Raw genomic sequence first — 26462 nt, forward strand, 5'->3', positions numbered from 1 at the left:
ACCCACTGACCAACATGTAATGTCGCCCCCGCATACTATTAAGGTTTAAAAAAAAATTGGGGGGGCCATGGCCCCCACCCTTATGTGTGGCTCTGCCATTGGACTGGATATAGTATTTCTTGGGAAGAAAAATGCTCTAACGGCATCCGTTAACAAGCTCAAACAAAATATCACTTTTTTTTTAGAGAAGGGAATATCCCTTATCTAGTTATTTATTCTTGCATAATTCTATCTATGACATCAATGCTTACACAAATTTTGCATTGACTTTACGAGAAAAGATTGCTTAGGACATAAGATTTTAATAGAAAATTTTGAAGAATTTTAATTTTGTTTTCACTATATATACATTGATTCATCGCATGATAAATTAATGATTAATCATACGATGGACCACTATGATGTCAGGGATATAGCATTACACTAGAAAAGCCGCCAAGTTTGTCTTAGCTATTTTTAATAAAGAATTTATTCCTAGGAAATGATGCACACACTTCATAACATGTGTATTCTCTGAAATTTATGTAATAAGCACATTCTTATATTTTGAATATAACAGTGGAATCGTTCCGAAAAACTAGATATGAGCATGTTTGTTTAAGTTCATATATATATATATATATAGATAGGTAAAAGACGATTTATTAAACAAATTAAGGAGGTACAAAAGGTTCAGGATAAAGCTTGTTAGACTACATGCCATTTAGGTCATTCTCAAAAACATTAATAACATCTATAGGCGGACTTTAAAAGAAGTAAATTCTAAATCCTGGCTAGAGCTCATCCTTGCAAAGCTATCAGCACACTAGTTTGCTTGCCTATAGTAGTGATTAAACTAAATCCAGTGAAAGCGGGAAGCCAGCAACCTACAATCATCCAAAATAGGGAAAATGACATTATTCACAGTCAGATTTGCCTAAAACATCCATAATAGCTTTGGCATCTAGCTTGACTACTAGAGATGAAATATTTAAATTGCAGCACATCATTACTAAGCCCCCATAGCTCCACCACAAAATTGCTTGTTAGCCCAATGCGCCTGGTAAATCCTACCACCCATTTGCCACGATTATCTCTCATTACACCCCACATCCAGCTACACCCGGATTACCAATAGACGACCCATTTGTGTTAAGTTTCATCCAACCCTCAGGAGGACGCTCCCTGCAGATTCTTTTAACTTTCTTGTAGATTGGCATTCTTGGAGAAGATACACAGTGCATATATTCCATCACTTGATTCACTATCTCAGCAGCCAACTTCAGGTTTTGGTTTTTCCTTCTAAACACTGTTTGGTTTTTGCTTTTCCAGATAAGCCACACTGCAAATGGGAAAAGGATCCTCCACGAAGGATTTATAGGATTAAGCCTACAGTTCAGCATTCCATTTAAGTTAATCCAATCCTGTAGATTGCTCACCTAAAAGGCCCGATTCGACATTTTCATCCCCAGTTGGGTCCACACAAACAATCCTCGGGCAATCCCAAAGAGCATGGAGAATGGACTCCGGCTCCCCTTGGCAGATGGGACAACTCTTCTCGTCCACAACTCCTTTCCTTGCAAGACAGTTCTTTACCGTGATACTATTATGTGCACACATCCACAAAAATGTTTTAATTCAAGGAAGAGTGTCAACTTTCCAAATCCAGCTTGCAATGAAAGGAATACTAGAATCAAGACCTAAAACAATCCTATATGCACTTTTTTACAAGTCTACGCTACTTGTAAAATATGAAGATCTTTGTAAGGTCACGGTTTACAGCCCAAGCCCAAGATGTATGAGATTTTGGCCCAATGAGCACAGTACAATAAATTTGTAAAGAGTGGGTTAAAGAACTGGGCCCTAATGAGTTGGACAACGGCTAGCACTGAATTAAATGTCAATCAAACACAAATAAGAGGTTCTGATATCAATGAACTTTCAGTCCAAGGAGGTCACACTTTTATAAATTGATCACAATTGGATACAAAAACAATTAAGATTACTACATTGTTCTCTCTCCATTTTTCCATTCCTTTTCTCAGAGAGGGTCTCTCACATTATATTGCTCCCTTTGGACCATTTTAATCCTATACTTGTTGATCATCCGAACCCTTACTTGAGTACCTGTCACATCCAACACCCTATTTGGCTTTTTATGAGTTGTAGTGGCCAAGACAGCATTGTTTAGAGGTCTTCTCCACATAAATGCGGCCAGAAAAGTAGTTGCAGTGCATTTAATGAGGTGGTAGTAGCTTTCCCTTAGATATTTTTGGGTTTTCTTCATTCTCGTATGTTCATAAAGCACGTTCCTATCATTGGAGCTTCTAGGAGGGTCACTCTAATTGCTAGAATACGTACTTGAGCTGTATTCATCGTATCTAAAGAGGAGTTTCTCCTTGGACCATATTTCATTCATTCCTTACTTATGAGACTTTAAATTGGAACCCTTCATAACTATTTGTCCCTCCTCGGACCATACAACGTCCTCGGACAAAGCCCTAGGCCCAATATATGATTTTGAGCCCTTATCCTTACAATCTCAATAGTACTTTTCTTTTACCTAGAAATATAATATATACAAGGATATCTTATTTTCATGAAATTAAAATTTTGACTCGGCAAATATGTAGGGAGTTTTTTTTTTTTTTTAAACATAAAAACAGTGCCCATAAGAAAATTTATTTTCTCACACCTATGGCCGTACACACACATGTTTAATTCAAATTAAACTTTCTAACGTTTTTGTACTCAAAACGTTTAACAATAATTATAGTAATGAATGGCTATTACTAAAGGTTTGGATAGCAAACCGTATGAACATTTTTATGCTAGTTGAGGATTCGCTTATTTTGTTGAAATTAAAAAAAATTTGTTGAAAATACTGTAGATAAAGGTAAAAGTTAACTAAAATAATGTAATGGAACTCATAAATAGTACCAAAAAATACAGTGAAACCCATAAATAGTAATAAAAATAAGTTGACAAAAATAATCTTTGCCAAACAGATATTGACTATAGCATACCGAACACTAAGGACAAAAGCTCTCAAATGATAGATTTGGTCATTTTGATTATAAAAAGAAGTTAAAAGGTATACTATTAAATCAATTAAATCAGCAATTAATCAATATTTAGAATATTTCATTTTATATAAAAATATTTCTATATATATATAGAATCAAGGTTAAATTATTGCTAGTATAACTCTTTGTTATTGTTAGTTTGTTATACTTATTTTTTTTGGGTTAAAATTACATTTTGAAAATCTTATAGATGAATGGCACATTCAAATTTTTTTTTTTTTTTTTCACATCCCTACTCATGTTTATGAATAATTTTAAAAGACCCAAAAAAAAAAAAAAAAACCTTGAAGCTTAACATTTTAAAGATAAATGAGATATTTACAAGCATGTTGATTATAAGAAGACATGCAATCAAAAGATTATTTTTTTAAAAAAAAATCCAATAAAACGTAATTTAAGTCTATAATATTAACAAATATTACATACTTTAAGTGTAATTCGAACCTAATTTTTCTCCCTTTCTAATCAAAAGCGATAGATTCGAACCTAATTATAAAAAGCAAAAGGTGTCAGTGTCAGTTAGTTCTTGAAAAAAAAAAAAAAAAAAAAAAGAAGGAGAAAGGAGAAAGAAGAAAGAAACCCCCTAATAATTATCCTGATCTAAGATAACAGTACTTGGCTTTGTAATTCCCAAGAAACCCCTTAAAATGATTGTCCTGATCTAAGATTGCCGCTGACTTTGTTGGGCCAAATATTTAATTTAAATATAAGTGCAATAAATATGATTACAATAATCAATAAAGTATCTTTCGTGTTTTGTATTCTCGTTGTAAACTTGTCAATTATCTCTAAAAAGTCATATTGAGTTAGTTTGTTACCTAACTCATATCATCTTTATGCAAATTGAAATTTCTGTCTCATACATAATCATAAAATTAGTATGTAGTTTTGTGTATATATACAGGTATAATTAAAAATAATTACAATTATACGGTTTAAATTTTTACAGTTTTTTAGAAGAGATTCCAATTATACATGGTATTAGTTTATACTTTTTTAAAACCATACATTTCTAAAATATGTTATGGTTTCTTATTATTTATATATATATATATATATATATATGATTTAGAATTTAATTGGTTTAAACTCTTCCATTTTTACATCTAATAATTCACTTGCCACAAAAATTAAAAACTTAGATAAACACATGGTGAAAAATTATACTTTAATTGAAATCCAATTTAAAATCTAATTGAATTTGGACTTTTCGATTTTTATACCCAATAATTCACTTAGCACAAAATTAAAAATTAAATGAGACACATGATGCAAAATTAAGTATCCAATTAAAATCTAATTGGATTTTCTCTAAGTTTTGGCTATTGATATATACTAGTGTGTAGTCCTGTGCATATATACGTGTACAATTAAAAAAAATAACAATTATAAGGTTCAAATTATATATTTTTTTTAGAAGAGGTTCAAATTATTCATGGCATTAGCTTACATTTTTTTTAAACCATACATTTCTAAAATTTGTAATGGTTTCTCATTATATATATAAATATATATATAATTTATAATTTAATTGGTTTTAGACTCTTTAGTTTTTGCACTCAATAATTCACTTGCCACAAAAATTAATAATGGTGCAAACAAGAGAATTCAATTAAAATCTAATTTGATTCTCTATGTAACACGTGCATATGTATAAATAAATTTAAAATTAAACACAATTTTTATCATAAAAATATAAATAATTAGTCAATTTTTTTTAAAAAAAGAGTAAACATAATTAGTCATATATTAAAATTCTTACCCAAATTTAATACTACTTATGATAATTTTTTTTATAATTTTTAATAAGATAGAATGTGTGGTGATTTTTGTTGTGTGATGATTTTTATTGAGTATATGAGATTAGTTTTTTTTTTAATTTAATTTTATAGTTCATTAATATTAGATTTTTAGTATTTTGCACACATTAACTCACTTTGCACAAAAATTTAAAAACTTAAGTGAATAATTATAGTGTGGTCCCCACATAACTCACTTTCTTTGAGTTTTACCTCAATGTGTGTGTATATATATATATATATATATAATTTGGTTTATAGTTAAACAGATTGAAGCAGTTTAGGCTAAAAGCCTAAAAGCCAAGAATAAAAAGACAAATAAATAGTATCTATCTATGTTGCCAAAGTTTATCTACATTGAAAGGTCAGTCTTCTAGCAGATATAATTATATGCTTATAAATGTCTACTTCTAACTTTCTATTTTTAAAGGATAAAACTTTGGTGCTTATATTATATAGAAATAATACTTTTAGCTGGACATTCTTCTAGAAACAAATTTGTGTTTGCTTTCAAATTAAAATTTCCTACTTTTTAATTTTGAAGCACTTATCACTTTGCCACCATTTTTGTCCACTTGCCGAGCCTCTCACCTCAACCAAACACTGTTTAATTCATTAATGAAGAGCACAATGGAATGTTGTTTTCATTTGTTTTTTTTTTTTTTTTCCTTTTCGGTAATTGTGAGTGGTGAGACCCAAGTCATGAAATTACAGCCATATCTGTATGACCGGCACTTCCTTTCCCACGAGGGTCTTGTTTGGATGCATCCCTTTCATCCTCTAGAAGACGTATTTATTTGTTTTGTTCATTTGGGTTTTCTTCTTTTTCCTTTTGTCTTTTCTAATCTCTAGAAATTAATGAAAGACAATTCCTCTGGTATCTGTGAGGTAAACGTATCTGAGACTGAGAGAGCAAAGGCCACGCGCTACTTAGTACTTAGAAAAAGATATGGAAAAAATAAAAACACTTTGGGACCACGTTCTTAGTAGGATAATGATCCAAGAAATGATTGACTTTAAGGTGGATTGAAATTATCTTGTTCCAATCTATTACGTGATAATTGAAAAGATCATTTATTTGTAATTTTCATCATATAATTTTTTTAATGAATAATGATATATTTAAATAATATATATGAATAGTTTTATAATTCGTCACGTAATAAAATTAAAAAAAAAAAATTAGTACTAGACTTGTTTAGACCTAAACTTTGTCCTAATGATCCTCTTTATGTCAAGTCTTCCGTTTGTTTCTAAAATTTAAAAATAAATCCTGTCCATTTTGTCCACTTTACTGTTTAGATTTTATAAAAACTATATATATATATATATATATATATGAGTACATTTATGAAAGTCTGCAATTTAAAATGTCTCTTATCTCATTTAAAAGTCTACTAGAGTTTAATGTGTCCGAATGATAAAACTGTTTTTTTTTTTTTTTTTTGTGTGGTACTTTTCGATTTTATATAATCTATGCACATTATTAATGTATAATTTTAATTTAAAATAAAGGATATAAGAGAATTGCACCCAAAAAAATGTGCAAATAAGAAATAACATTTTTCTTTCTTTCTTCTTTCCCCTATCAATAAACACCAAACTCTTTCCTGGAATAAGAAAAGGGTAAAGGACAAAAAAAAGAAGAGGGTTGTGGAATTGAAAGGAATATTAAAAGAGTTAAAGAGTAAATAATTTGATGATTGATGATAGGAAAAGATTTTCCCTATTTCACAAAAAGAAGCAAAGCCGTGGTTCCCAGAACTTGGCATTCAGGCATCCTCTCTCTCAGAAATGAGAAACCTCAAGAGCAGAGAGTAGGTACCACCGTACAAGTTCTAAGCTGTTCATAACTTCATATGCTACACGTGAACAACGCTTTCAATCTCTTACGTAACCGCGTGGTTTTCTTCTGCTAATAAATTTGATAACCAAAAGTCAGTCTTGAAACACGAAACGTGCCACCAGAAATAGTACTACATATGAAAAAATCTTGGGCACTACATATATGTTTTGTCAGATTTCTAACTGTCGGCCAAAGAATTATGAAACATACTAACTTTAACTACATGATAAGAGCAAGTCGACCACTATATACCGCATATATGTTTTGTCAAATTTCTAACTGTGGGCCAAAGGATTGTGAAACATGTTAACCTTTACTACATGATAAGAGCAAGTAGACCACTGTATACCTTCGTGGCATAATAATCACTTTACAATTATAAATACTTGTATGGTGTGCGAGATAAAGACCGAGATTCAAGTCTTTATGAAGAAATCTTACACATACATACACCCAAATTATGATAGAGTATAATTCTATCTCAGATCAACCCAAAAAAAAAAAAAAAAGTAGCACACATTTTTATCTCAAAGTACGGTAACATGGTGCTCTCTTCTCTCACTTTCATGATAGACTCCCACATCACCTTACTCCTTAAGTATCTAATAATTACTTAAGATAATTACTCAAGATAATTACTCAAGAAAACTTGCCCAGTACCAGGCCAAGTTTTTGGTTAGTGTGCAGTGATCATTATTATGTAGAGAACTACAGAAGTTAACTTGGCCTGGTACTGGGCAAGTTTTTGGTTAGTCTGCAGTGATCATTATTATGTAGAGAACTACAGTCTGCAGTGATCATTATTATGTAGAGAACTACAGAAGTTAACTTGGCCTGGTACTGAGCAAGTTTTTGGTTAGTCTGCAGTGATCATTATTATGTAGAGAACTACAGAAGTTAACTTGCCCAGTACCAGGCCAAGTTAACTTCTGTAGTTCTCTACATAATAATGATCACTGCAGACTAACCAAAACCCGTTCATTGACACATTCAAAAATACTGAAAAATATTTTTTTAATAATTAACATTTAAATTGTTTAATAAAAATAATTATATGTAATAGCATATAAACTAAATCTAAATGCTATAAAAGAAGAAGAAAGTGATTTTATAGCCATATCAAACACTATTCAATCTCCTTCAACATTTCCAAATTCATACATCTGCAAATTCTGCACACATCAAACAGAGCGTATGACTTTAATTTAAATTATATTTACACAAAAACAGCCACAGGAGAGTTGGTCAGATCCCTACTTTCGCTAACTTCTAAGAAAGATCATGATGAGGGAGGAAGATGCAGCTGGCTTTTGCTACTTTGACTTGTGTTCTCTCGATCTTCCACTTATCCAACATTGAAATAGCAGTTGCTAAGAACCTTTGCAACACCTGCAGTGAGAAACAGTCAAGACCTTCTCTGAAGAAGAGAACAGTAACAAATTCACAGGCATGTCACATGCATTCACAAAACACAAACATGTCAAAGTCGCTTGCTCACCAGAAACAGAGCTTTTCCAGAAATTGTTCTAGTCAAAATTTTCATCGTCTTTAATGTACTTTTCTTGCACAGCAGCAACTGTAAACTTCTTTGTTAAGCAAAACTCATGCATTTCATTTCAAGTAACTAAAGATCAAAGATACCCCATGAAATAAAGACATTTGATAAGCCCATACATATCTTGCAAAATTGAAGAAATTCCTTCAGGGTCCTGTTTACCAAAAATCAACATGCACAGGGAACCATCTCATATAAATGCTAAGTATTCAATACTGTGCTCAAAAGGATTTTTTTTTTTTTAATTAAAAAAAATGGCTAAGAAAAGAATGACAAAGCAGTATAATCACCGGATCAGAAAAGTTCACTATTATGTACTGCACACTAGTGGACATAAAGAAAATAATAGGTACACAATCTCTAATCCACCTATAACTAATGTAATCCTGAAAGACTTGAAATATTAAATGGTTGTATATTTGAATTTGAGATGACTAATCTCCTAAAATGTGAGAGAGAGAGAGATAATTTGATTGAAATGTCTGCTTGCCTCTTATTCATTCCTTGCTGCATTTAAATACACTCTTCTGATAACAATAACAACCAATTCAAATAATTCAAACAGTTGTAACAATTGGCTGAATATGATAACAACAATATCCTACTGACAACTAACCTAATCACCTAATCTCTCCGACACAATAGGAAGGATTTATTGATAACAATTCAAACGTATATTCAAATCTGAACAGCTAAACTAATTGATGAGGCCATGCTGCTGGAATTACTCAGCAGCAGAAACCTTATCTGCCATGTTGCCTTGGGACACAACACTTGCACATTTGATTTGCAGTGTTGCACAAGGGTATTACATTTCACATGTATATGATGCAAGTCTCACATCCCATACAGCCAGTTTAAATATAGCATGCCTAATGGCTCTAATCACAAAAAAGGAGGAACAAACCTATGTTCTCCTATATGTCATTTCTAACTCATAATCAGTCAATTTGAGACCAAATACTTGACAACCAAACTCCTACTTGGAAAACATTGCATGAATAGTCTCTCACACTTCTTTTTGGTTATGTAGTTCAAAATACTCCTCAAAAGAAGGGTGAAAGTTATTTTCATAGTATTGCTACAGCTTGAAGATACCCACCATCTTACCACCACCTTAGCTGTTAAACCTTGAAGCCAACCAAGCTGCAAAATGATTTCTAATTAAATAACACAGTTTGAAAGAATGCAGCTGAAAGATACTTTACAAATATGTCATAACACAAGTTATGAGATTTTGGCCAGTCACATTTTGTATAAAAACCAATTTTTAAGAGCAAATATGATATTATTATTTTTTGGCTAAAACTGAGCAAATATGATATTAAGAATCAAAAGAAGACAAGGATATCTGTAGTAATCCCAATCAAGAGGACCCACTGCAATCTTGCTAAATTCAACAGCACTTGCTTCTATGCCAGAAAAAATGTATCCATTGGTCTTGTCTATCAGCTTCACAAGATTCCCTACACTCTCTTTATCCTGAAAAGCAACATCTAACTAAGAACACCAAAAAAAAAAAAAAAAAGCAATTTCAAGAAGGAAAAACAGAGAGACTGGCAGACCTGAATATCTAAGGTCGAAAAATTGACAAGACTGAAGTCTTCTATCACATCACATAGCTCCTTAGTGAGTTTCCTGGAATAAGATTCACAAACAACTTACTTATACAAATGTTAATTTCTGAATACACATTCAGAAATAATATATCAGCTTTCAAAAGGGCATAGACAAGATACTGATTTTACTTAATTATCTTTCCATTTCTTATTAGCACCTCAATGGAAACACCAGAAAAGTCAGAAATTATTAATCAATTGTGTCTTGAATACCTTGACAATACCTTTTGTCATTATATGACTAAATATTGACTCAAGTTGTATAAGAGGTATAATAAAAACTATAAAACTTTGACACCACCAAGAGAATCAAAACCAAAGGTCCATATCTTTAAGCTGATTTCAATCTAACTAGGCATTTAGGCAACATGAAAGCATTTATTTGGTTTTCTTTAGGATGCACTGTACTGTGTCCAAGAAAGAGTAGATTTTAAATTTCTATCATGACATCTAGTTAAACCACTTATTAATTTAATGACACCAAAAGTTAATGTGGAAAATGTTGTGATATTCAAGTGAGTGGTGTGGTTTATTAAGTAGTGAGTCCAACATTGGATACTAATGAGAAGATTGAGTAGTTAATATCACATAACTGGGCCCAAACTCATAGGCTTAAGCTTTTGGGTTAAGCAGTGTCCCTATATGTTATATTAACCTCTCAATTGGAGTTTCCCCAAGGTATTCTCTCCTAAAAAAAAAATTACACGTATTCAACAGATGAATTTCCCTTGATATGTAGCTTCTTTAGGATGCAATATCTTGTCCATCAATATAGCAATCTAATACAATAAAATGAAAATTTTGAGCCATTATCATACCTAGAACCAAAATATCCACCTATCAGTACCAAATGATTCTTTTGATACATTTTGTTCTTTTATTTATTTATTATCATTTTTTAATAATGGTCTCTTAATACCAAAATTGTTGGAAGAGAATTCATATTAATGTAATGGCTTTCTTCAATAATAATGCAATATTTCCATAATTTTTCAAGTGTAACCAACATTTGCAAAAGTTCACTCTAACTATCAAAAGGGATTGATGAATGCAACAATTCAAACCATAGCTGGACCTTGGCCGTCGCAAATAGAATAAATGCTGACCAGTCAGATTGACCCCTAGCCCAAGCCAGTCATTGAACCCTAACTAATTGCCTTAGGATGACTGGTCATCATGGTTTCCATTTTATATTTGTTACAAGTTTTTACATTATGATATGCCACTGGTAACAGGGTTGAATTGCTGGTCAAAGCAACCCAAAAGAAAATGGAATAATCTAATCCTAAAGTTAAACCCCATCTAAAGCCAATAGGCAGTGCAATGATGGTAGGTGACAGCAAAAGTGCCATGAGAAGGCAGCACTTACATTAATTCAAGAGATGTGAAAACATATTAGGTGCCCCGTAAAAAATATTGAAACACCTTCTCAGTAGCTTTATATCATTTGATATTAGAGGAACCTTACATACTAGATGTTAACTGATACATTCTAAGTCCGAAGTTTTAGTATTTGCGCCACTGTCATAATTCTATAAATATGCCAGATATGTTAGCAGGAATAACTGGTATATTCACTACAGTATGGCATTAAATGGAAAGGAAATACAAGCAATAAACAATTGGAACAATTGCAACATACTAATGAAGAAAACAAATAGAAAATTTTTAACAATGACACCCAAGTATGATTCAATATAGTGTGCATAGATTAAAAATCAAAGACTAATTTATACAAATTGCATAATGAATTCTACCCTAAATCATACCTGTATTTGGCAGAGCGAGGATCCTGATCAAGATGGTGTTGTAAATAAGATAAATCTTCCACATCGGTATAAAAATCAAGATTGAAAGCTGCAGCACACCAAAAAGTAACAATTAATAAAGCACAACCAACACTTTTATGATCATAGCATATATTTCATGCTTAATGTCAAAATAAGAAAAGCTATAACCACACCTAGCTTTCCATAGTTCTCAATTAAATCAATCTTGGATAAGACATTAATGTGTGGGAGTTCTAGATGTAGCATGGTTGACAAAGTGAGAAGCAATGCGCTAACATACTTCCCAGGGTCACTGCAAAGATGGGCATCAACTAAATGAACTGCAGTCAGCTGCATAAAACGAAGAATCCAATAAGATTTTTATAATCGAACATTGACACACAAGAAGATGAGGTCAATTCAGCTGTTCAGGGTCCTGAAAGATACCAAATATCATATAAACGTAGGAGACATAATCATACCCTAAGATTCAATTTCTTTATGAGTTTCATGATGACTGTCTTGGCATTGGAGTGAAGAAAAAATAGTTCAACCTGGCCGGGAAAATCAAAGAGAAGATAGTGATCTGCAAAGTTAATACCATCATTAAACAACATTGCATCCCAACATTTTATTATAGTTCAGTAGACCAACTTAAAAAATTGAAAGCATGTAAATGAAAGTTCAAAAAAAAAAAAAAAAAGGAGAGAGAGACTCCAATTTCTAGAGACTACAAAGCTTGAAATTATATAAAAAAATATAAGAAAGCACAAAGTTATCATTTATAGAGCCTATAAAATTAAAAATTTTGAAGTAAAGCCACAGTATACAAACCTTTGAGAAGGGGTTCCAATTTTGATTGCAGCCAATCAATATTTTTCTCCAGATAATCCATACAGTACACAAGGCCTGTTTGAGCATAGCAAAATAAACTTCAGGAACTGCATGACTAATACAGCAGATAAGTGACAAGCATGTTGAACAAGAGCACACACCTAAGTCCCACCACTTGGTTAGTCAAAACTCATAGAACACTTAAAGAGACTACAAACCATATAACATATTCAAAAATGAATTTTTAAATTTTCTTTTGGTGGGTAATGTTGGAGAAGATGTGGACATGAGAAAGGTAAACATTTTGCTGGATCCTTAGTACACTGCCTGTGCGCTTTGGTTCCTTGTATTAATGAAGTTTTATTACTTATCAAAAAAGAAAGGTAAACATTATGTACATTTCCATTTTCAAAGGTGGCTTCGAAAGCCAAATGCAGTAGCTAACTATTCTTCTTCTTCTTTTAATAGAATGATAAGTTACACACACAAAAACCCGGCAAATTTTGAACCCACCTAGTTGATAAGCATTACACAACCTTAACACATAAATACATTAAAGAACACTCATCGGATGCAAATTAACAAGGACGCACACACACGCTCACCTCCATTCGGACCAAGAGAATGCTCTGTCATTACATCACTTAGTTTTATAAGATCCTCAATGTTCACAGCGCATTCGTACCTATATAATTTCGTAAAGGAAACTTTATCTCAACACACTACAAGCAAAATAAAAAAAACAATATAAACCCATATATTTTTTTGATAATCCTATAAACCCAAATATATAATTGGAAAAGGATACGGCAAAGAGTCATTAGCAGGATCCAAATTGATAATAGCAACCTTCCTGTGCATACCAAAAACAAAGAACATTCACATTAATATCATACCTTACTATTTCCACATAGAAGAAGAAACATATAAACTCAAGCCCTTAAGTATACAATTTTTTTAATTTTCCAGCTAACTAAGAATAAGTTTACAAATTCGGGTCCAACGAAATAAAAAGAAAAGAGACCTTCCGATAAGTTTGAGAAACTGAGACATGCCGTTGCAGTAAGTGGTTTTCCCTGATCCTGGTGGACCAATCACCACCTGCCCAAACACCATCTCTACTCTCTCTTTCTCTTTCTTAAATAAAAAGAAAATTATTCGAATCGATGAAAGAAAATGTTCAAAATTTAGGTTTTAGGGTTCATATGAGAGGGATTCAGGGTTTTAGCCTTTTAGGATAATGGGTCAAAAGCCAAAAATTACAAAACCAAATACAACATTCTAGTGTTTTGATGCGTAAGAGGATTCGCATTTCTTATTTATCACATCTATTTATTAAAATATTAATTTAATATTAATTTCACTAACTCTTTCTCATTCTTCCTCTTCATTAAAAAAAATACTTAAAAATGCCCACCCACCATTACTAGAGAAAAAAAAAAAGTGTATATATATATATATATATATATTTTTTTAGGAACACATAAAAATGTATATAAATTGCTACATAAAAATTTGCAATTGTAACACAATTGCAAATTTTTATAAATGGCAAGACTAGGTAATGGGGGGTTTTGATGCACTGATGCTAAATATTACCAATATATGACATATACAATACCCAATGTGAATGCTCTAATGATTAGGTATTAAAAAAGTTTAAAAAGTCACTAAAATATAAATAAATAAAAATTGGGGTGCCATCATAAAAATAGGATGGCATTGTAGTACAATTGCAAAAAATGGAGGGTTTTGAGGCACTTGTGCTAAACATTATCAACATACATACTGCATATACAATACCCAATGTGAATGCTCTAATAGTTGGCACTAAAAAAGTCACAAAAATATAAAATTGGGGCATTCCGAGAATCGAACTCGGGACCTCTCGCACCCAAAGCGAGAATCATACCACTAGACCAAATGCCCACTTGTTTATAAGTTATGTAATAAACTTATATAACAACATTTTTGGCAGATTATCTAAATTTTTATACTGTTTTGATGGTGAACAGTGATATTTAGTTTTTTTTTACCTACCTACTTTTTCAAATACACTTTCCAACAGATTCTCTATTATTTTCTCCATCTCATTTAAATATTATTTCTTCTTCCATTATTTATTCTTTTTTTAACAATTATACATCTTCCAACATTTTTTTATTCAATAGCTGATTATTATAATAGAAAAAAACATATGAAGTGTGAACAGTAAAAGTTACAGTGTTCTTTATTTGTAGAAAAGTATTGTAGCAATTCTAATCTAAAAAATGGAAATGGAGTAGCTGTTGGAGTGGGTTTTGGGAGTGTTTTCTCTCCAAAATTGGCTTTAAAAAAGTTATTGGAGATGCTCTAACTCAATAATAAGGTTAAAAAAAAAATAGCTTTTTAAAATATATAAGCTTCTGAGCACTTTAAAATATATAAGCTTGACAATAATGAAGCTGTTCATTATTTAACTTGGTTTCGTTCAGCAACACTGTCGTGTAATTTATTTACTGCAATGTTTTTCTTTGTTTCTTTTTATAGGCTCTAGATTCCTTGTGGTGGGGGTGTATAATGTTGCCAGATCAACAAACACCTAGCCCTCCCCTTTTCTTTTCAAATACTTATGGGGGGTCGTGTTCGTGTGGTGCCAGATTATCACAAGCCCATGGACCACCCTGCCAGCCAGCTCCATTTTTCAAATGTGGTGATCCACCTGGTAGTTGAGCTCATCATTTTGGTTTTGGGGGTTCTCTGTTAAAATATTATGAATCTACTATGAGTCATTCCTCTTGCAACAAACGGGTTTGAAGAACCTTACTAACTGCATAATTGAATTTTATTGAATCTGATTCTCAAAAGAAATATGAATTTTATTGTGTCCAATCTACAAAAGACATCAATAGAATTTCTTTTGATGTAGGTGGAAATGAACTAATGGAACTGATACTCTCTTTCATTTTTACTTGGAGTTATGTAGGACCTTGAAAAAAAAAAAAAAAAACAATGATTCATCTTTTTCAATATTTAATATTTGAATAATAGATTTAGTCATAATTCAACGGGTAAAGTCCACTTTTTGCTTTTCCATTTTCTAATCTTTATAAAGGTTTTGATTAGAATAAGGAAAAGGACCGATTAAAAATTCAAGAGACAACTTTTCATTATTCATTTTAATAACAGTTTTCAATGAAATTAGTAAATAAAAAACAATCGCACATTTTTTGTACGATGATCCCTCCACAAGTATAAATGTTTGTGAATGTGGAAGGTAAGAGTCGGAGTTCAAGTTTCTAGTGGGAAGTTTCACATGCATATATACTTAAATTAGACTATAGTAGAATTTTTATCTTATATCAAGAAAATAATAAAAAATAAAAAAATAGAAATTTAATATTTGTTGTATTTTGTCCTGCCCTGAAATTTTTTGGGAATTCCAGTTTTAAATTTATGGATTCATTGGATTTATTTTAGCCTTGTATTAAGAATTGTGCAATTCCATTCAGATTGTTTATTTAAGGACAAAAATAAGATTTGAATTGACTGAATTATTGTGAAAATATGAAAATTGCCCAAATTGAAACTTGCCGTGAAAATTGGGTTGTTTGGTTGTTGAGAGAGGGACAAATACTCAGAGAGAGGAGTGATAGATAAAATTTAAATATTATTTTATTGTAGAATTTATATTATTTTATTGTGTAAAAATATTGTTTTAATGAGTAGAATAGGAAAATAAAAGTTGGGATGTTGGGTGTATTGTAAAATGGTATTGTATAATTGATAAAATAGGTTTTTGGGATGGTAAAATAAGATGGGATTTAAGATCCGGATGTGGATGCTCTTAGAGTACGTTACAGATATTTTCTAATGTGTTACTATAATCTCCCTTTTACTCTGATGAGCCTAAATTGGGATAAAAATTAACTTTGGAACATTCTCTGAATCATAGTTTCATTTAGGAAATTAGTTGGATTTAAAAAAAAAAATGCTTGTCGTTATATTTAATTGGGCCAGAGAGTTCCCCATCTATCTTAAGTTCTTAACTAGTCCATGATATTTATCTCTTGAAAATCCATCTAATAATCCTAACATTTTTATTGAGTGTGTCCAATTTTAATTTAAGGTCCACTGATTCTTGGGTAAATGTCACATTGTTACTTGCCAATTAAAAAGAATGAATTTAAATTAATAAAAAGGGCTGGAAATACATTACCATGCAGTAGCATCATATGGATGCCATTTGTCCAAATCCTGGCAACATTCCAAAGAATTCTTTCTACAATAGGCACCGTGTAGGGTTTCTAACGCCATCTCCATGCATAACCAAACTTCTGAATTCATGAATCAAGATTTTTTTTTATTTTTTATTTTTTATTATCATTCCTTATAGATTAGGAAAAAAGAATTTTTCCTAGCCCAATTTTGGTAATAAAATAAAATTAAATATAAGTGATCAATCACACCTGAAAAAACTCAATGATTAGTGGCGACTCTTGAACCATGATCAAAATTGATCACTTTTATAATCCTCACCCACTGTGCACATTTTATGGACACACATAGTACTAGCAGTGTAGTGTCATTTTTGTTTCCGTACGTAAGTGCATCGCCATTTAGGTAGTTGAAGCTGTACTCATCATCGTCCGACAAATTTGGGGAGGTATCGACAGTAATTATTCATTCATCTAATTTGGATGGACAATTCTTGAATAATTTGATCGTGAATTATTGAATATTTTTTCATTTATAATTCATGAATTCTATTTTTTAAATCCAAATAATATAATTTGATTTCTTTATAAGAGTTCTTCTATTATTTTATTAGAAATATACTTCTTTGATGACCCCCATTTTCCTTTGGTTCCTCTCCAACAACTTGATCATACATTGACAACATACTGCACATCGTTATAAATGACCAACACATTCATTATGCTTGAATATCTTGTGGTAGAAGTCATTTTGCATTTATTTTTATTTTATATTAAAAATTATAGTAATTGTCCAAATATTTTAAATCTTAAACCTCAAATATGAAATTAATAAGAGATTTTGCATGTAGACAATGTGAGATTGTACCACGACATTTTCCAGTATTCTCGGTCCAATCAATGATAATTTTTAGACTTGTGCACACCCACATCGCTGCTGGTTGCGACCCAATTCATCAAGCAAGATTGAATTCCCATCCACAAGAAAAAAAAAAGTTGTCAGCTATTCATTTGTCTCCATCATTATTAAGCGTGGAGGAAGATAAAAATAGACTACCTCCATCATTTCAAACTCGTGTCATTCCTGTTATGATGTGATGAATGGTGCTTTGCCTTAACATATTATTATGTAACTTATAATGTCTTTTTTTTTTAATAGAAACAACAATAGATTTATAACTATGATGTGAATTCCGTTCTTTATGATTATTTTTTATCATTATGGCACAACATTAATAAGTGGGTTCCAATTAATTCAACTGGTAAAGTCTCTGATGGTTGAATAAAAGATCTGGGATTCAATTATCGCTTACACCAAAAACCAATTGGTGTCTTGGTCTAATATTAACTCTCTCAAAAAACAAAAATGTGAAAACATTAATTAATTTTTTTGTGTAAACAGGAATTTAAACTTGGGTCTCTTATAAGCAAATTTTTTTATTGGTTGAGCTAATTACAACCCATAACATATAATCACAAATCAAATTAAGGATTGAGTGGAAAAGTGATTGTAACCATGCATTTGATCAATATGTGTTATTTGATGTTGAGACTTATTTTTGTCCAATTATTGCTCACCATTATATGACTTTAAAAGACCTTTTTTTGAAGGTGGGCAATAGGCATGCTTTAGACTCTTCTTGCTTATGAATGAAGAGAAAATGAGAAAGAAATTGTTTTAGAAAGAAAGTAGGCCAGCTAGGAGTTGAGTGATGAAATGCTGGCAGTTGAGAAAGCCCATGGAGCCTCCAAAAAAAAAAAAAAAAGCTTTAGTTAATGAGAAGAAGAATCTTTGAAGTCCATTTTTTTTAATGATATTTTAGAGAACGTGTTAGTGTGTTACTCATTATTTCTCTATCAATTTTTTTTTTTTTTGTTGAGAAAATTTCTCTATCATTTTGATTTTCCATTGGACATGATTTTTTCTTATATAGTAGTACTATTATCTGGATTAATATGAAATAACTCATACGATTTTGTGTGGGAGTTCCACATTAGATTTATGCTGTCATGAGGAGTAATTATTTGGTAATGTTTTTTCCTCAAATATAATAACGAATCTTGCTATTTAAATTCATGGTAAGATCTATTTATATGAAAGTTTTTTGTTTTTTTTTTTTAGAACCTATATGAAAAGCTGAGAATATTGATCCAAACTATTAAATAGTTTTCCTTGTTATGACCACCACTAGATCATACTCCCCTTATGACACCAACTACTCTCTTGGTTTTAAAGAAAAACAGAAAAGGAAAAAAAAAAAAAAAAAAAAAACCCAAATTATTGCAATGAACCTCGTAATGGTACTCTTGGTATTCAAAGAACGCATTAATGTATTGTTTTCAAAAAAACATTTAACTACAGAACTAACTCCATGGCCAATAACTCCAAATGTATAATTTGAACGCCATAAATATAATGAAATAATACTGTGTACATGTGAGGAAGATAGATACAAAATGGGTGTTTAGCAAAAAAAAGATAGATACAAAATGTTTCATATTTCCAATTTGTCATGTGAATTTTGTATTTATCGGTCTTTCAAATAAATCATTTGTAGCTTTTAAATCTACGTAACAATAGGTTAGGTTCCAATTGGTTCAATTAGTAAAAAAATTTTATGTCAGATCAATTCGCAGGCAACTAAAAAAAAAAGACAAAAACTATTTTGATCTAATCATAAAGAGTAATTATCATAAAATGGCTGTTACAGTTACAAGTTTAAATGTAGACGTATTTATTAAAAAATAAAACACCACGCAACAGGATTTAAGAATAGTCAACAAATCCAACCAGATTATACAACTAAAAACTTAATATGTTGATATCTTATATTAATTGAATTGCAACGTTAAGAGGACAGGATAGTAAAAACAATAAGTGAGAGAAAATGGTGGTTAGGTGCTTCAAATTTGGACAAAATCATTGCCAAATGCCACTAACTTCAATCATCTAAGAGTCTGCTTTTGTTGTCCTCAAGAACCTGCACCCCCTTATCCCAACCTCACCGCTTGTTTTCTCCCAACTCCAAATCCAAAACTCTCTCTAACTCTAAAAGAGAGCAAAGAAAAAAGAGTGAAATTCTACCTCACTTGGTCAGGACAGTGAATTGTTGAGAAACATGGCGTCATTTGCAGGAACAACCCAGAAGTGCATGGCTTGTGACAAGACTGTTTATCTTGTTGATAAGTTAACAGCTGATAATCGTATCTACCACAAAGCCTGTTTTCGATGCCATCACTGCAAAGGAACTCTCAAGGTAAACTAAACAAATGGTTTCTATATTCTAGATTGCTCCTTTCAACTTCCATGTCATTGATCTATTGACAAGGCAAGAGCTTGTATAGGATGCTAGCATGAAAACCATTTATAAGTTTAGTATTGTTTCTCACCTGTTTAAATGAGGTTCTTGTCTCAAGGTTTGTCTTGTTAGATGGTTTTTATATTAGATTCATACATGTTCTGATCTTTGGTACAATAAGGCCTTTGTTTGACAACAACAATTTGGTAGCTGTTTCAGCTTGCAAGAAAGTCATTCAGATGCTATAAGTGAAAGTCTTTCATTTTAGATCAGCAACAAGTTCTTACTTGTGAGGGATTTAGTAACCCAATTACTAATGCTTGCTCAATTTCACTTTTTTAAGACAAAAGGAGGCCTTCCAGCTGTTCTTCATCTGATTTGCCTCATTTAAGGGTCCAAGATCTGTGATGAGAACTAATTAATCTTTAATTCCAGTTGTTCAACATTCTATGGCTCGTACTGACTAGATTAGATTTATTTGTGGCTCATATAATGGACTTGATCTTTCTGGAACTCTAAATTAGACAGAATGCCCAATTCATATAAAAAGATATATTATTGCCCACTTACTTGATTAGAGCTTTGATATACAAGCTATTGACATATAGAACCATTTGCAGCTTGGTAATTACAATTCCTTTGAGGGAGTACTATATTGCAGGCCACACTTTGATCAGCTCTTCAAAAGAACTGGCAGTCTTGACAAAAGCTTTGAAGGTAACAAATATAAGTTCAGCTAGAGTCTTATTTCCAGTATGTCAAACATTTTTCAGTTGCTCAAGCTGACTTCTTTCCATCTAAATTGATGATTTCAGGGACCCCAAAAATTGTAAAACCTGAGAAACCTATTGATAGTGAGGTAATGTCTCCAAATCTAGGTTCTCATTTATGCTTCATTAAGAGCTCATTGTACCTACTGCTAACATTGATTATGAGCTGCCTTGACAGAAACCTTCCGCAAATAAAGTTTCAAGTATGTTTGGTGGAACCAGAGACAAATGCTTTGGCTGTAAAAAAACTGTCTATCCAACTGAGAAGGTAAACGTTACACACAATTCATTATTCATGAACATTACACATAATATTGGAAAATGTCACTAATAGTAATAATATCCTCTATGTTTAAGGTAACGGTAAATGGAACTCCTTATCACAAGAGCTGTTTCAAATGCACTCATGGAGGATGTGTGATCAGCCCATCCAACTACATTGCACACGAGGGCCGACTCTACTGCAAACATCACCACATCCAACTCATCAAGGAGAAAGGCAACTTAAGCCAGCTTGAGGGTGAACAAGAGAAGGATGCAATGGATGAGAATGTCAATGGCAGAGAAGTTGCTGCCGAGACATAAACTGCTTAATAAATTGTTCTGTTTTTTCCCTTCCCATCATGGTTTCTCCCTACCCTCTCTGCTCTCACTATCCCTATTGGTGTAACAATTTTAGGCCTTATGATTAAAGTGCTGATGGAATTCTTAGTATTTCCTGTTGAGGTGTGTGCGCCTTCATTTTTGCTGTTTTTTGGGGTTTGTTGCGAGATTGTGGATGTTCAAATGGATGCCAAGACCTATTTGATTCTCAGTATGTGATGCAGTAACAAGTATTAGTGTTCTGTTTGTGATTTTTTGTTGTGTTCCTTTGATTTTCAATAAATCTTGACGATCCCCACTTTTTTCCTATTTTTCCTTCTTGTGCTATTATTTGATTTCAGTCTATATGAAGAATGTGACGCCATACTGTCCCCAGGCTTGATTGAACATCTGCAAGTCTCAAGTCTCAACTACCTTCAATTTCAAATGGTGGGGCACAATCCAGCTGTTTGCAAATGTGAAAATCAATATTGCAATTCGCAAGGACACATTAATTTGATTCCACCATCCAACACACTTTCTTTTCTGAGGTGACATTTACCATAGCAAAACAAAAACAGTTCTGCTACAACACTGAACTTTCACCTAAAAATTCACAGATTTACTCACATGATCACAACACAAAAAAAGTAAGGGGGTATGAATTTTTTGGTGAAATGGGACTCTAGACTGATTGAAACAAAAAGCATCCCATAATGTCAATGGCATCTCCTCTTCTTGTGAGGGATGGAATAGTTTTACTTAAACAGGAGAGGTAAAAAAAAAAAAGCAAAAAGCATCCCATGACACTTTAATGGAAAATGGAAATTAAATAGTTAATATAATGGTAAAAAAAAAAAAAAAAAGATGGAATGAAAAAAGGATTTTAGAGTTAACCAGGTGAAATGAATTGAGAGAGCAGGAGTAACTGACCTGTGAACCTCTAATGTGAGAAAATTGACTTAGTACCACACAAGGATGGATGGAAATGCAAGAGGTCACCATTGTAGTGTGAGAAATGAAATAGGAGCTGCTGAAGACTGTGGAAAATGATGTGAGATGCTGATTGGCTACCAAATGAAGGATTAAGAATACAATCGAAAATAGGAATTTATGTAGCTTTTGGAGAATTCCATGTTCAGTTTTTGAAAGTCGGTTGGCATAGTTGTTTACGGTATAATTGCTGCTTGTAGCTTTTGTGTAGTTAATTTTGTTATTGGTTGCAGCTCAAATGCTGCTTGGTGATCTGAGGTAACTGATACTATTGTATCTGTGTCTTGATTGAATTATATACTTAATCATTAAAAACAAACCCAAAAAAAAGAAGAAGCACTTTTGGGAACCTCTGTCCAGAAAATTAGAACCTTGAGAGCCAAAAACGGTACAATTAATCAATGTAATGTACAGAAAAGTATGCCTACAAGTGAAATTCTAGATCTAAATTAAGACATAGGCTGACAATGTATAAAATTAGGAAGTAACCTTGATAGCTGGTATAGAAATTAGCTAGGAATAACACCACATCGTACGTATATAGCCATATTCAGTTCTAATCATTTCATTAATATGATTAACTTTTTTATAGAAAGAGAAGAAAAAAAAAACAAAGGTAAAAGGAAAATAATTATACCATTAAATTGAATGTAGACCTTACAAGTTAAAACTCATCACCTACCAATTACCATCTACGCCAAACGTGGTTATTAAAATAGCGTAAACACCACTGAAAAAAAACTAGAAAAGTGGCATTCGGAAAAATCAAAGAAAGTTATTTTCCAAGAGAATTGATATTATTATTTAATTTAATTTTACAAACAGATATAGTACACTGTCCCTTCAGGGACATCCAATAAAATCAGAACAGGACATGATACAAAGAGCACAAAGTGCATAAGCTACGCAACTTATGTACAAGAATGATTCCAAACAGGAAATTAATCACTACAGAGCTCCTTTGTATCAAGAACACAACCATTCTGGGAAACATGCTTCAGGTCTATGATAAAATTGTCCCGAAGAAACCCAAACCCAAAGGTACCACTAATGTACTGCCAAATCCTTCCCTCCACGTTCCGGGGATTCGTAGTACTTCCAGCCAAGTCTGGAATAACTAAATCATAACTTGAGTTTATGTTAAGAATGCGAGAGACCATCTCAGTTTCTTCTGAAAGGAGTTCCTCATGAATGTAATTTTCTGCTGCAAGTGGTCGAACATGCATGCGAGAATCATACAAATATTTTTCCTCCGGGGAAAGTGGAGACTCTATGAATTTAGCATTTGATGTCCAAAATACTAGACCATAACTAGAGAGACGTTCAGAAGAGTCTCCAACCCTCCGGCATATGATGCCCCCATTGTCTTCATATACCACAAGATAGAAATTCAAGCTCATGTCATCATAAATTCCCTGCAACAGAGATGCAGCAGGGAGGGGCTAGATGAGCCATAATGAAGATCTTACATGCATTAACGTCTTCCAACCATGATACTACATAAATATACCGAGCAAGAATGAAAATAGCAAAATCGGGAAAAGAAAATAAGTTTGCTGACATCACAGCTGTTCATGCACATGATAGCTTCAACTTACCATGTTTCTTAGACTTGCAATACTAAGGACACAATTTTTTATTAGCCTTTATCACAACTTGTTATAGTAGCAAGTTGTGATTAGAGCAACATCAGTTTTAAATGGGCCTAACATCACTTTTAATATACACCAATCATAGCATACCATGTTAACAATTTTTGAAAAAAAAAAAAAAAGCTGTGAAAACTTCTATGGACTTATTGTTCTTAGACTGATAGGACCAAGTTTCATAGTCCACTCATTTTCAAAAGAAGCGTCAGACATTTGTACTTTTTGGGTGCATAACTTTTGTACGTGGCATGCAAAATAAACATATAAACCAATTCACAATGGCTGTTTTTTTATCATAAGCCAAATGTAGAACTCAGACCAAGAGTCTATTGGCAATGACGAAGTGTTTGATTAGTCAACGATGAATAAGGGCTTCAAAAAATAAAGGTGCACTGTTTCTTCATCCAAAGAAAAACCTTGGTGACTGGATCCCATATACATTCCCTACTGCTTTCATGTTTCATATCAGTAGCTAGAGCTCAATTTTATTTGATCCTTGATCATATAAGGTTTGAAGTGTGGTTTCCAAGCACCCTCTAATATTCCTTCATATTCAAATATTCAGTAATACAAAACTAAGACAAACCTTTGAGTCATTAGCATCAGAATTTTATATTTCTAGTAGTTCTATCAATTAAGAGTCCGTTTGGGAACAGCGGAAGTTGGAAACTTTTTACTGAAAGTACTGTAGATAAAGCTAAAAGGTAGTTGAAATGGTACAGTGAGTCTCATGAATAATACCAAAAAGTGAAATGAGACCCATGAATAGTAGCAAAAATAAGGTAAATAGTAAAAACATCTCTCCATGTGCACATAGGAACATAGACACACGTACAGGTAGGTACTAGACCATAACATACCTACCTGTATACCCCAAGATATTTTAAGAACATCTCTCCAACACTCACTCTGCACTATAGTTCAAAATTCACTAATAGACAACATTGCACATGCTCAACTGAAGGCAAGAAACTTCAGGGAACACACAAAAGGAATTGCAACATTTTCAACTTCCAGATTTCAAATTCAACGGAATTATATATATATATATATATATATATTTTCTTTGGTTGGGGCTGCATTCTATGAACTAATGATGAGCTCTAGCTCAAATGTACCTCCTCTTGTAAGAGCAGGGGGAGCTCATAGTTTAAGATGTGTGTACTAATTACAAAATATCATCCTTTTAGTTATCAATGAACTTCTACGAAATTGTTTTGCGCGATTCAGCCAATTGTCTTGATCATGAGATATTATTTATAGCTAGCAAACTTAACTTAGCAATCATGAACAAAATTGAATCCAATTGAAACAAAGAAATTGAATTATTATTTGATACAAATGAGCTAAAGAATACCTTCCAGAGGCCCTGCAAAGGGCGAGTCAGCGTGGGCGAGCAATTAACGATCTTGACGAAATGCTCAGCCTCCCATTTCCTCTTCCCTTGTCTCTCCTTCTCTTTCCTCCTCTGCCTCCTCTTATCCCCACTACCTGGACTCGTCCGGTTCGCAAAATGCTGATACATCTCCGACATTAACCGGTCCGGTAAGCTCCCAGGTGAGTGACTCGGCGAGAAGGACCCACTATCTCCTCCAATCGAATCCTCTGTTTCATCGTCACATCTCATATTCGAAGAGCTCGAACTCCTCCGAAAGTTCGAACTCGAAAACGCGAAAAAGTTCATGTTTTCTTCGACAACGAAATGGGTCTTCCCCATAAAGCTCAAATTCACCGGAACCAAATCGTTATCCGAGAAATCCAATTCCCCGACACAATCCAACACCTCGGCCCGACCGTCCGGGTCGAGGAAATTCACGGTCTGACCCTCCTGCGACAGTGTCATCCACAAAAACGGTGACTTCAAAACACTGTAGGTACCGTTTTTCGAAGGGGAAATTCTCGAACCGGTTAGAAACGATGGGCCCCACTCGAAGAAAACCAACGGCGGCGATGAGATTCCGATATTTCCACGACCGCTTCGGCGCCAAAAACCGATGAGATTTTCCCACTCGTTAAGCGTTTTGTAGAGAAGCCTGAAGGCGATCTTGCCGTTTCCCCATTTTCGAATCTGGGTCTTGGAGCCCCACCTTCTATGGCACATGGTGAACCAAAGCTTGGCGTCGTTTCGGCACAGCGAAACGAAGCGTTTCGATGTGCAAGCGAAGGTGGAGACTTCGGAGGGCGAGAGGAACGACAGGATGCAGAGCTGAACGTCCTCTGGGAAATCGGTGAAGGAAATGGAACCGCCCATTTCGTCGGATTTGGGATTCGCCATTTTTGCTTGGGACTCGGAAAATGTTTTCTCAGGAAAGTTTAAGACTTTAGTAGAGAATATAGAGATGGGAATTGATTTTCTCGGGTGTAAAATAAAGAAGGCAGTTTATAAGGATTTTGGTATAATTCTGGGCGGGGGGGAATTATTCGTTGAATCTTTCTTTTACAACCGTAGGAAGTAGAGTGGGGGAATTCGGAGTCGTGGAAACTGT

General features: G+C 32.9%; 3 protein-coding genes and 1 non-coding gene across 4 annotated transcripts; 1 reads left to right on the forward strand and 3 right to left on the reverse strand.

The window, feature by feature from the left end:
- Window positions 1-7792: 7792 nt before the first annotated feature.
- Window positions 7793-13789, reverse strand: LOC115972053 (GPN-loop GTPase QQT1). The gene is made up of 11 exons (XM_031092203.1): window positions 13512-13789; window positions 13296-13340; window positions 13093-13172; window positions 12488-12562; window positions 12136-12239; window positions 11848-12004; window positions 11654-11741; window positions 9831-9903; window positions 9617-9747; window positions 8209-8288; window positions 7793-8099 (listed from the first exon to the last, which is right to left on the reverse strand). Exons 1-10 carry the CDS (start codon window positions 13601-13603, stop codon window positions 8237-8239), a joined length of 897 nt encoding a protein of 298 aa, XP_030948063.1. The 5' UTR covers window positions 13604-13789; the 3' UTR covers window positions 7793-8099; window positions 8209-8236.
- A 555-nt stretch (window positions 13790-14344) lies between these two features.
- TRNAP-UGG lies at window positions 14345-14416 on the reverse strand. The gene has a single exon. It is a non-coding gene; the product is annotated as a tRNA-Pro (tRNA).
- A 5185-nt stretch (window positions 14417-19601) lies between these two features.
- Window positions 19602-21664, forward strand: LOC115971249 (LIM domain-containing protein WLIM1). Its single transcript, XM_031091038.1, has 5 exons — window positions 19602-19940; window positions 20603-20699; window positions 20798-20841; window positions 20931-21020; window positions 21110-21664. The coding sequence occupies exons 1-5, from the start codon at window positions 19803-19805 to the stop codon at window positions 21335-21337; spliced, it is 597 nt and encodes a 198-aa protein (XP_030946898.1). The 5' UTR covers window positions 19602-19802; the 3' UTR covers window positions 21338-21664.
- Window positions 21665-23116: 1452 nt separating this feature from the next.
- On the reverse strand, window positions 23117-26462 carry LOC115971248 (F-box protein At3g12350-like). The gene is made up of 2 exons (XM_031091036.1): window positions 25334-26462; window positions 23117-23742 (listed from the first exon to the last, which is right to left on the reverse strand). The coding sequence occupies exons 1-2, from the start codon at window positions 26249-26251 to the stop codon at window positions 23269-23271; spliced, it is 1392 nt and encodes a 463-aa protein (XP_030946896.1). The 5' UTR covers window positions 26252-26462; the 3' UTR covers window positions 23117-23268.

The sequence above is a fragment of the Quercus lobata genome, chromosome 12, assembly GCF_001633185.2.
Source record: "Quercus lobata isolate SW786 chromosome 12, ValleyOak3.0 Primary Assembly, whole genome shotgun sequence".
Lineage (NCBI taxonomy): Eukaryota > Viridiplantae > Streptophyta > Magnoliopsida > Fagales > Fagaceae > Quercus > Quercus lobata.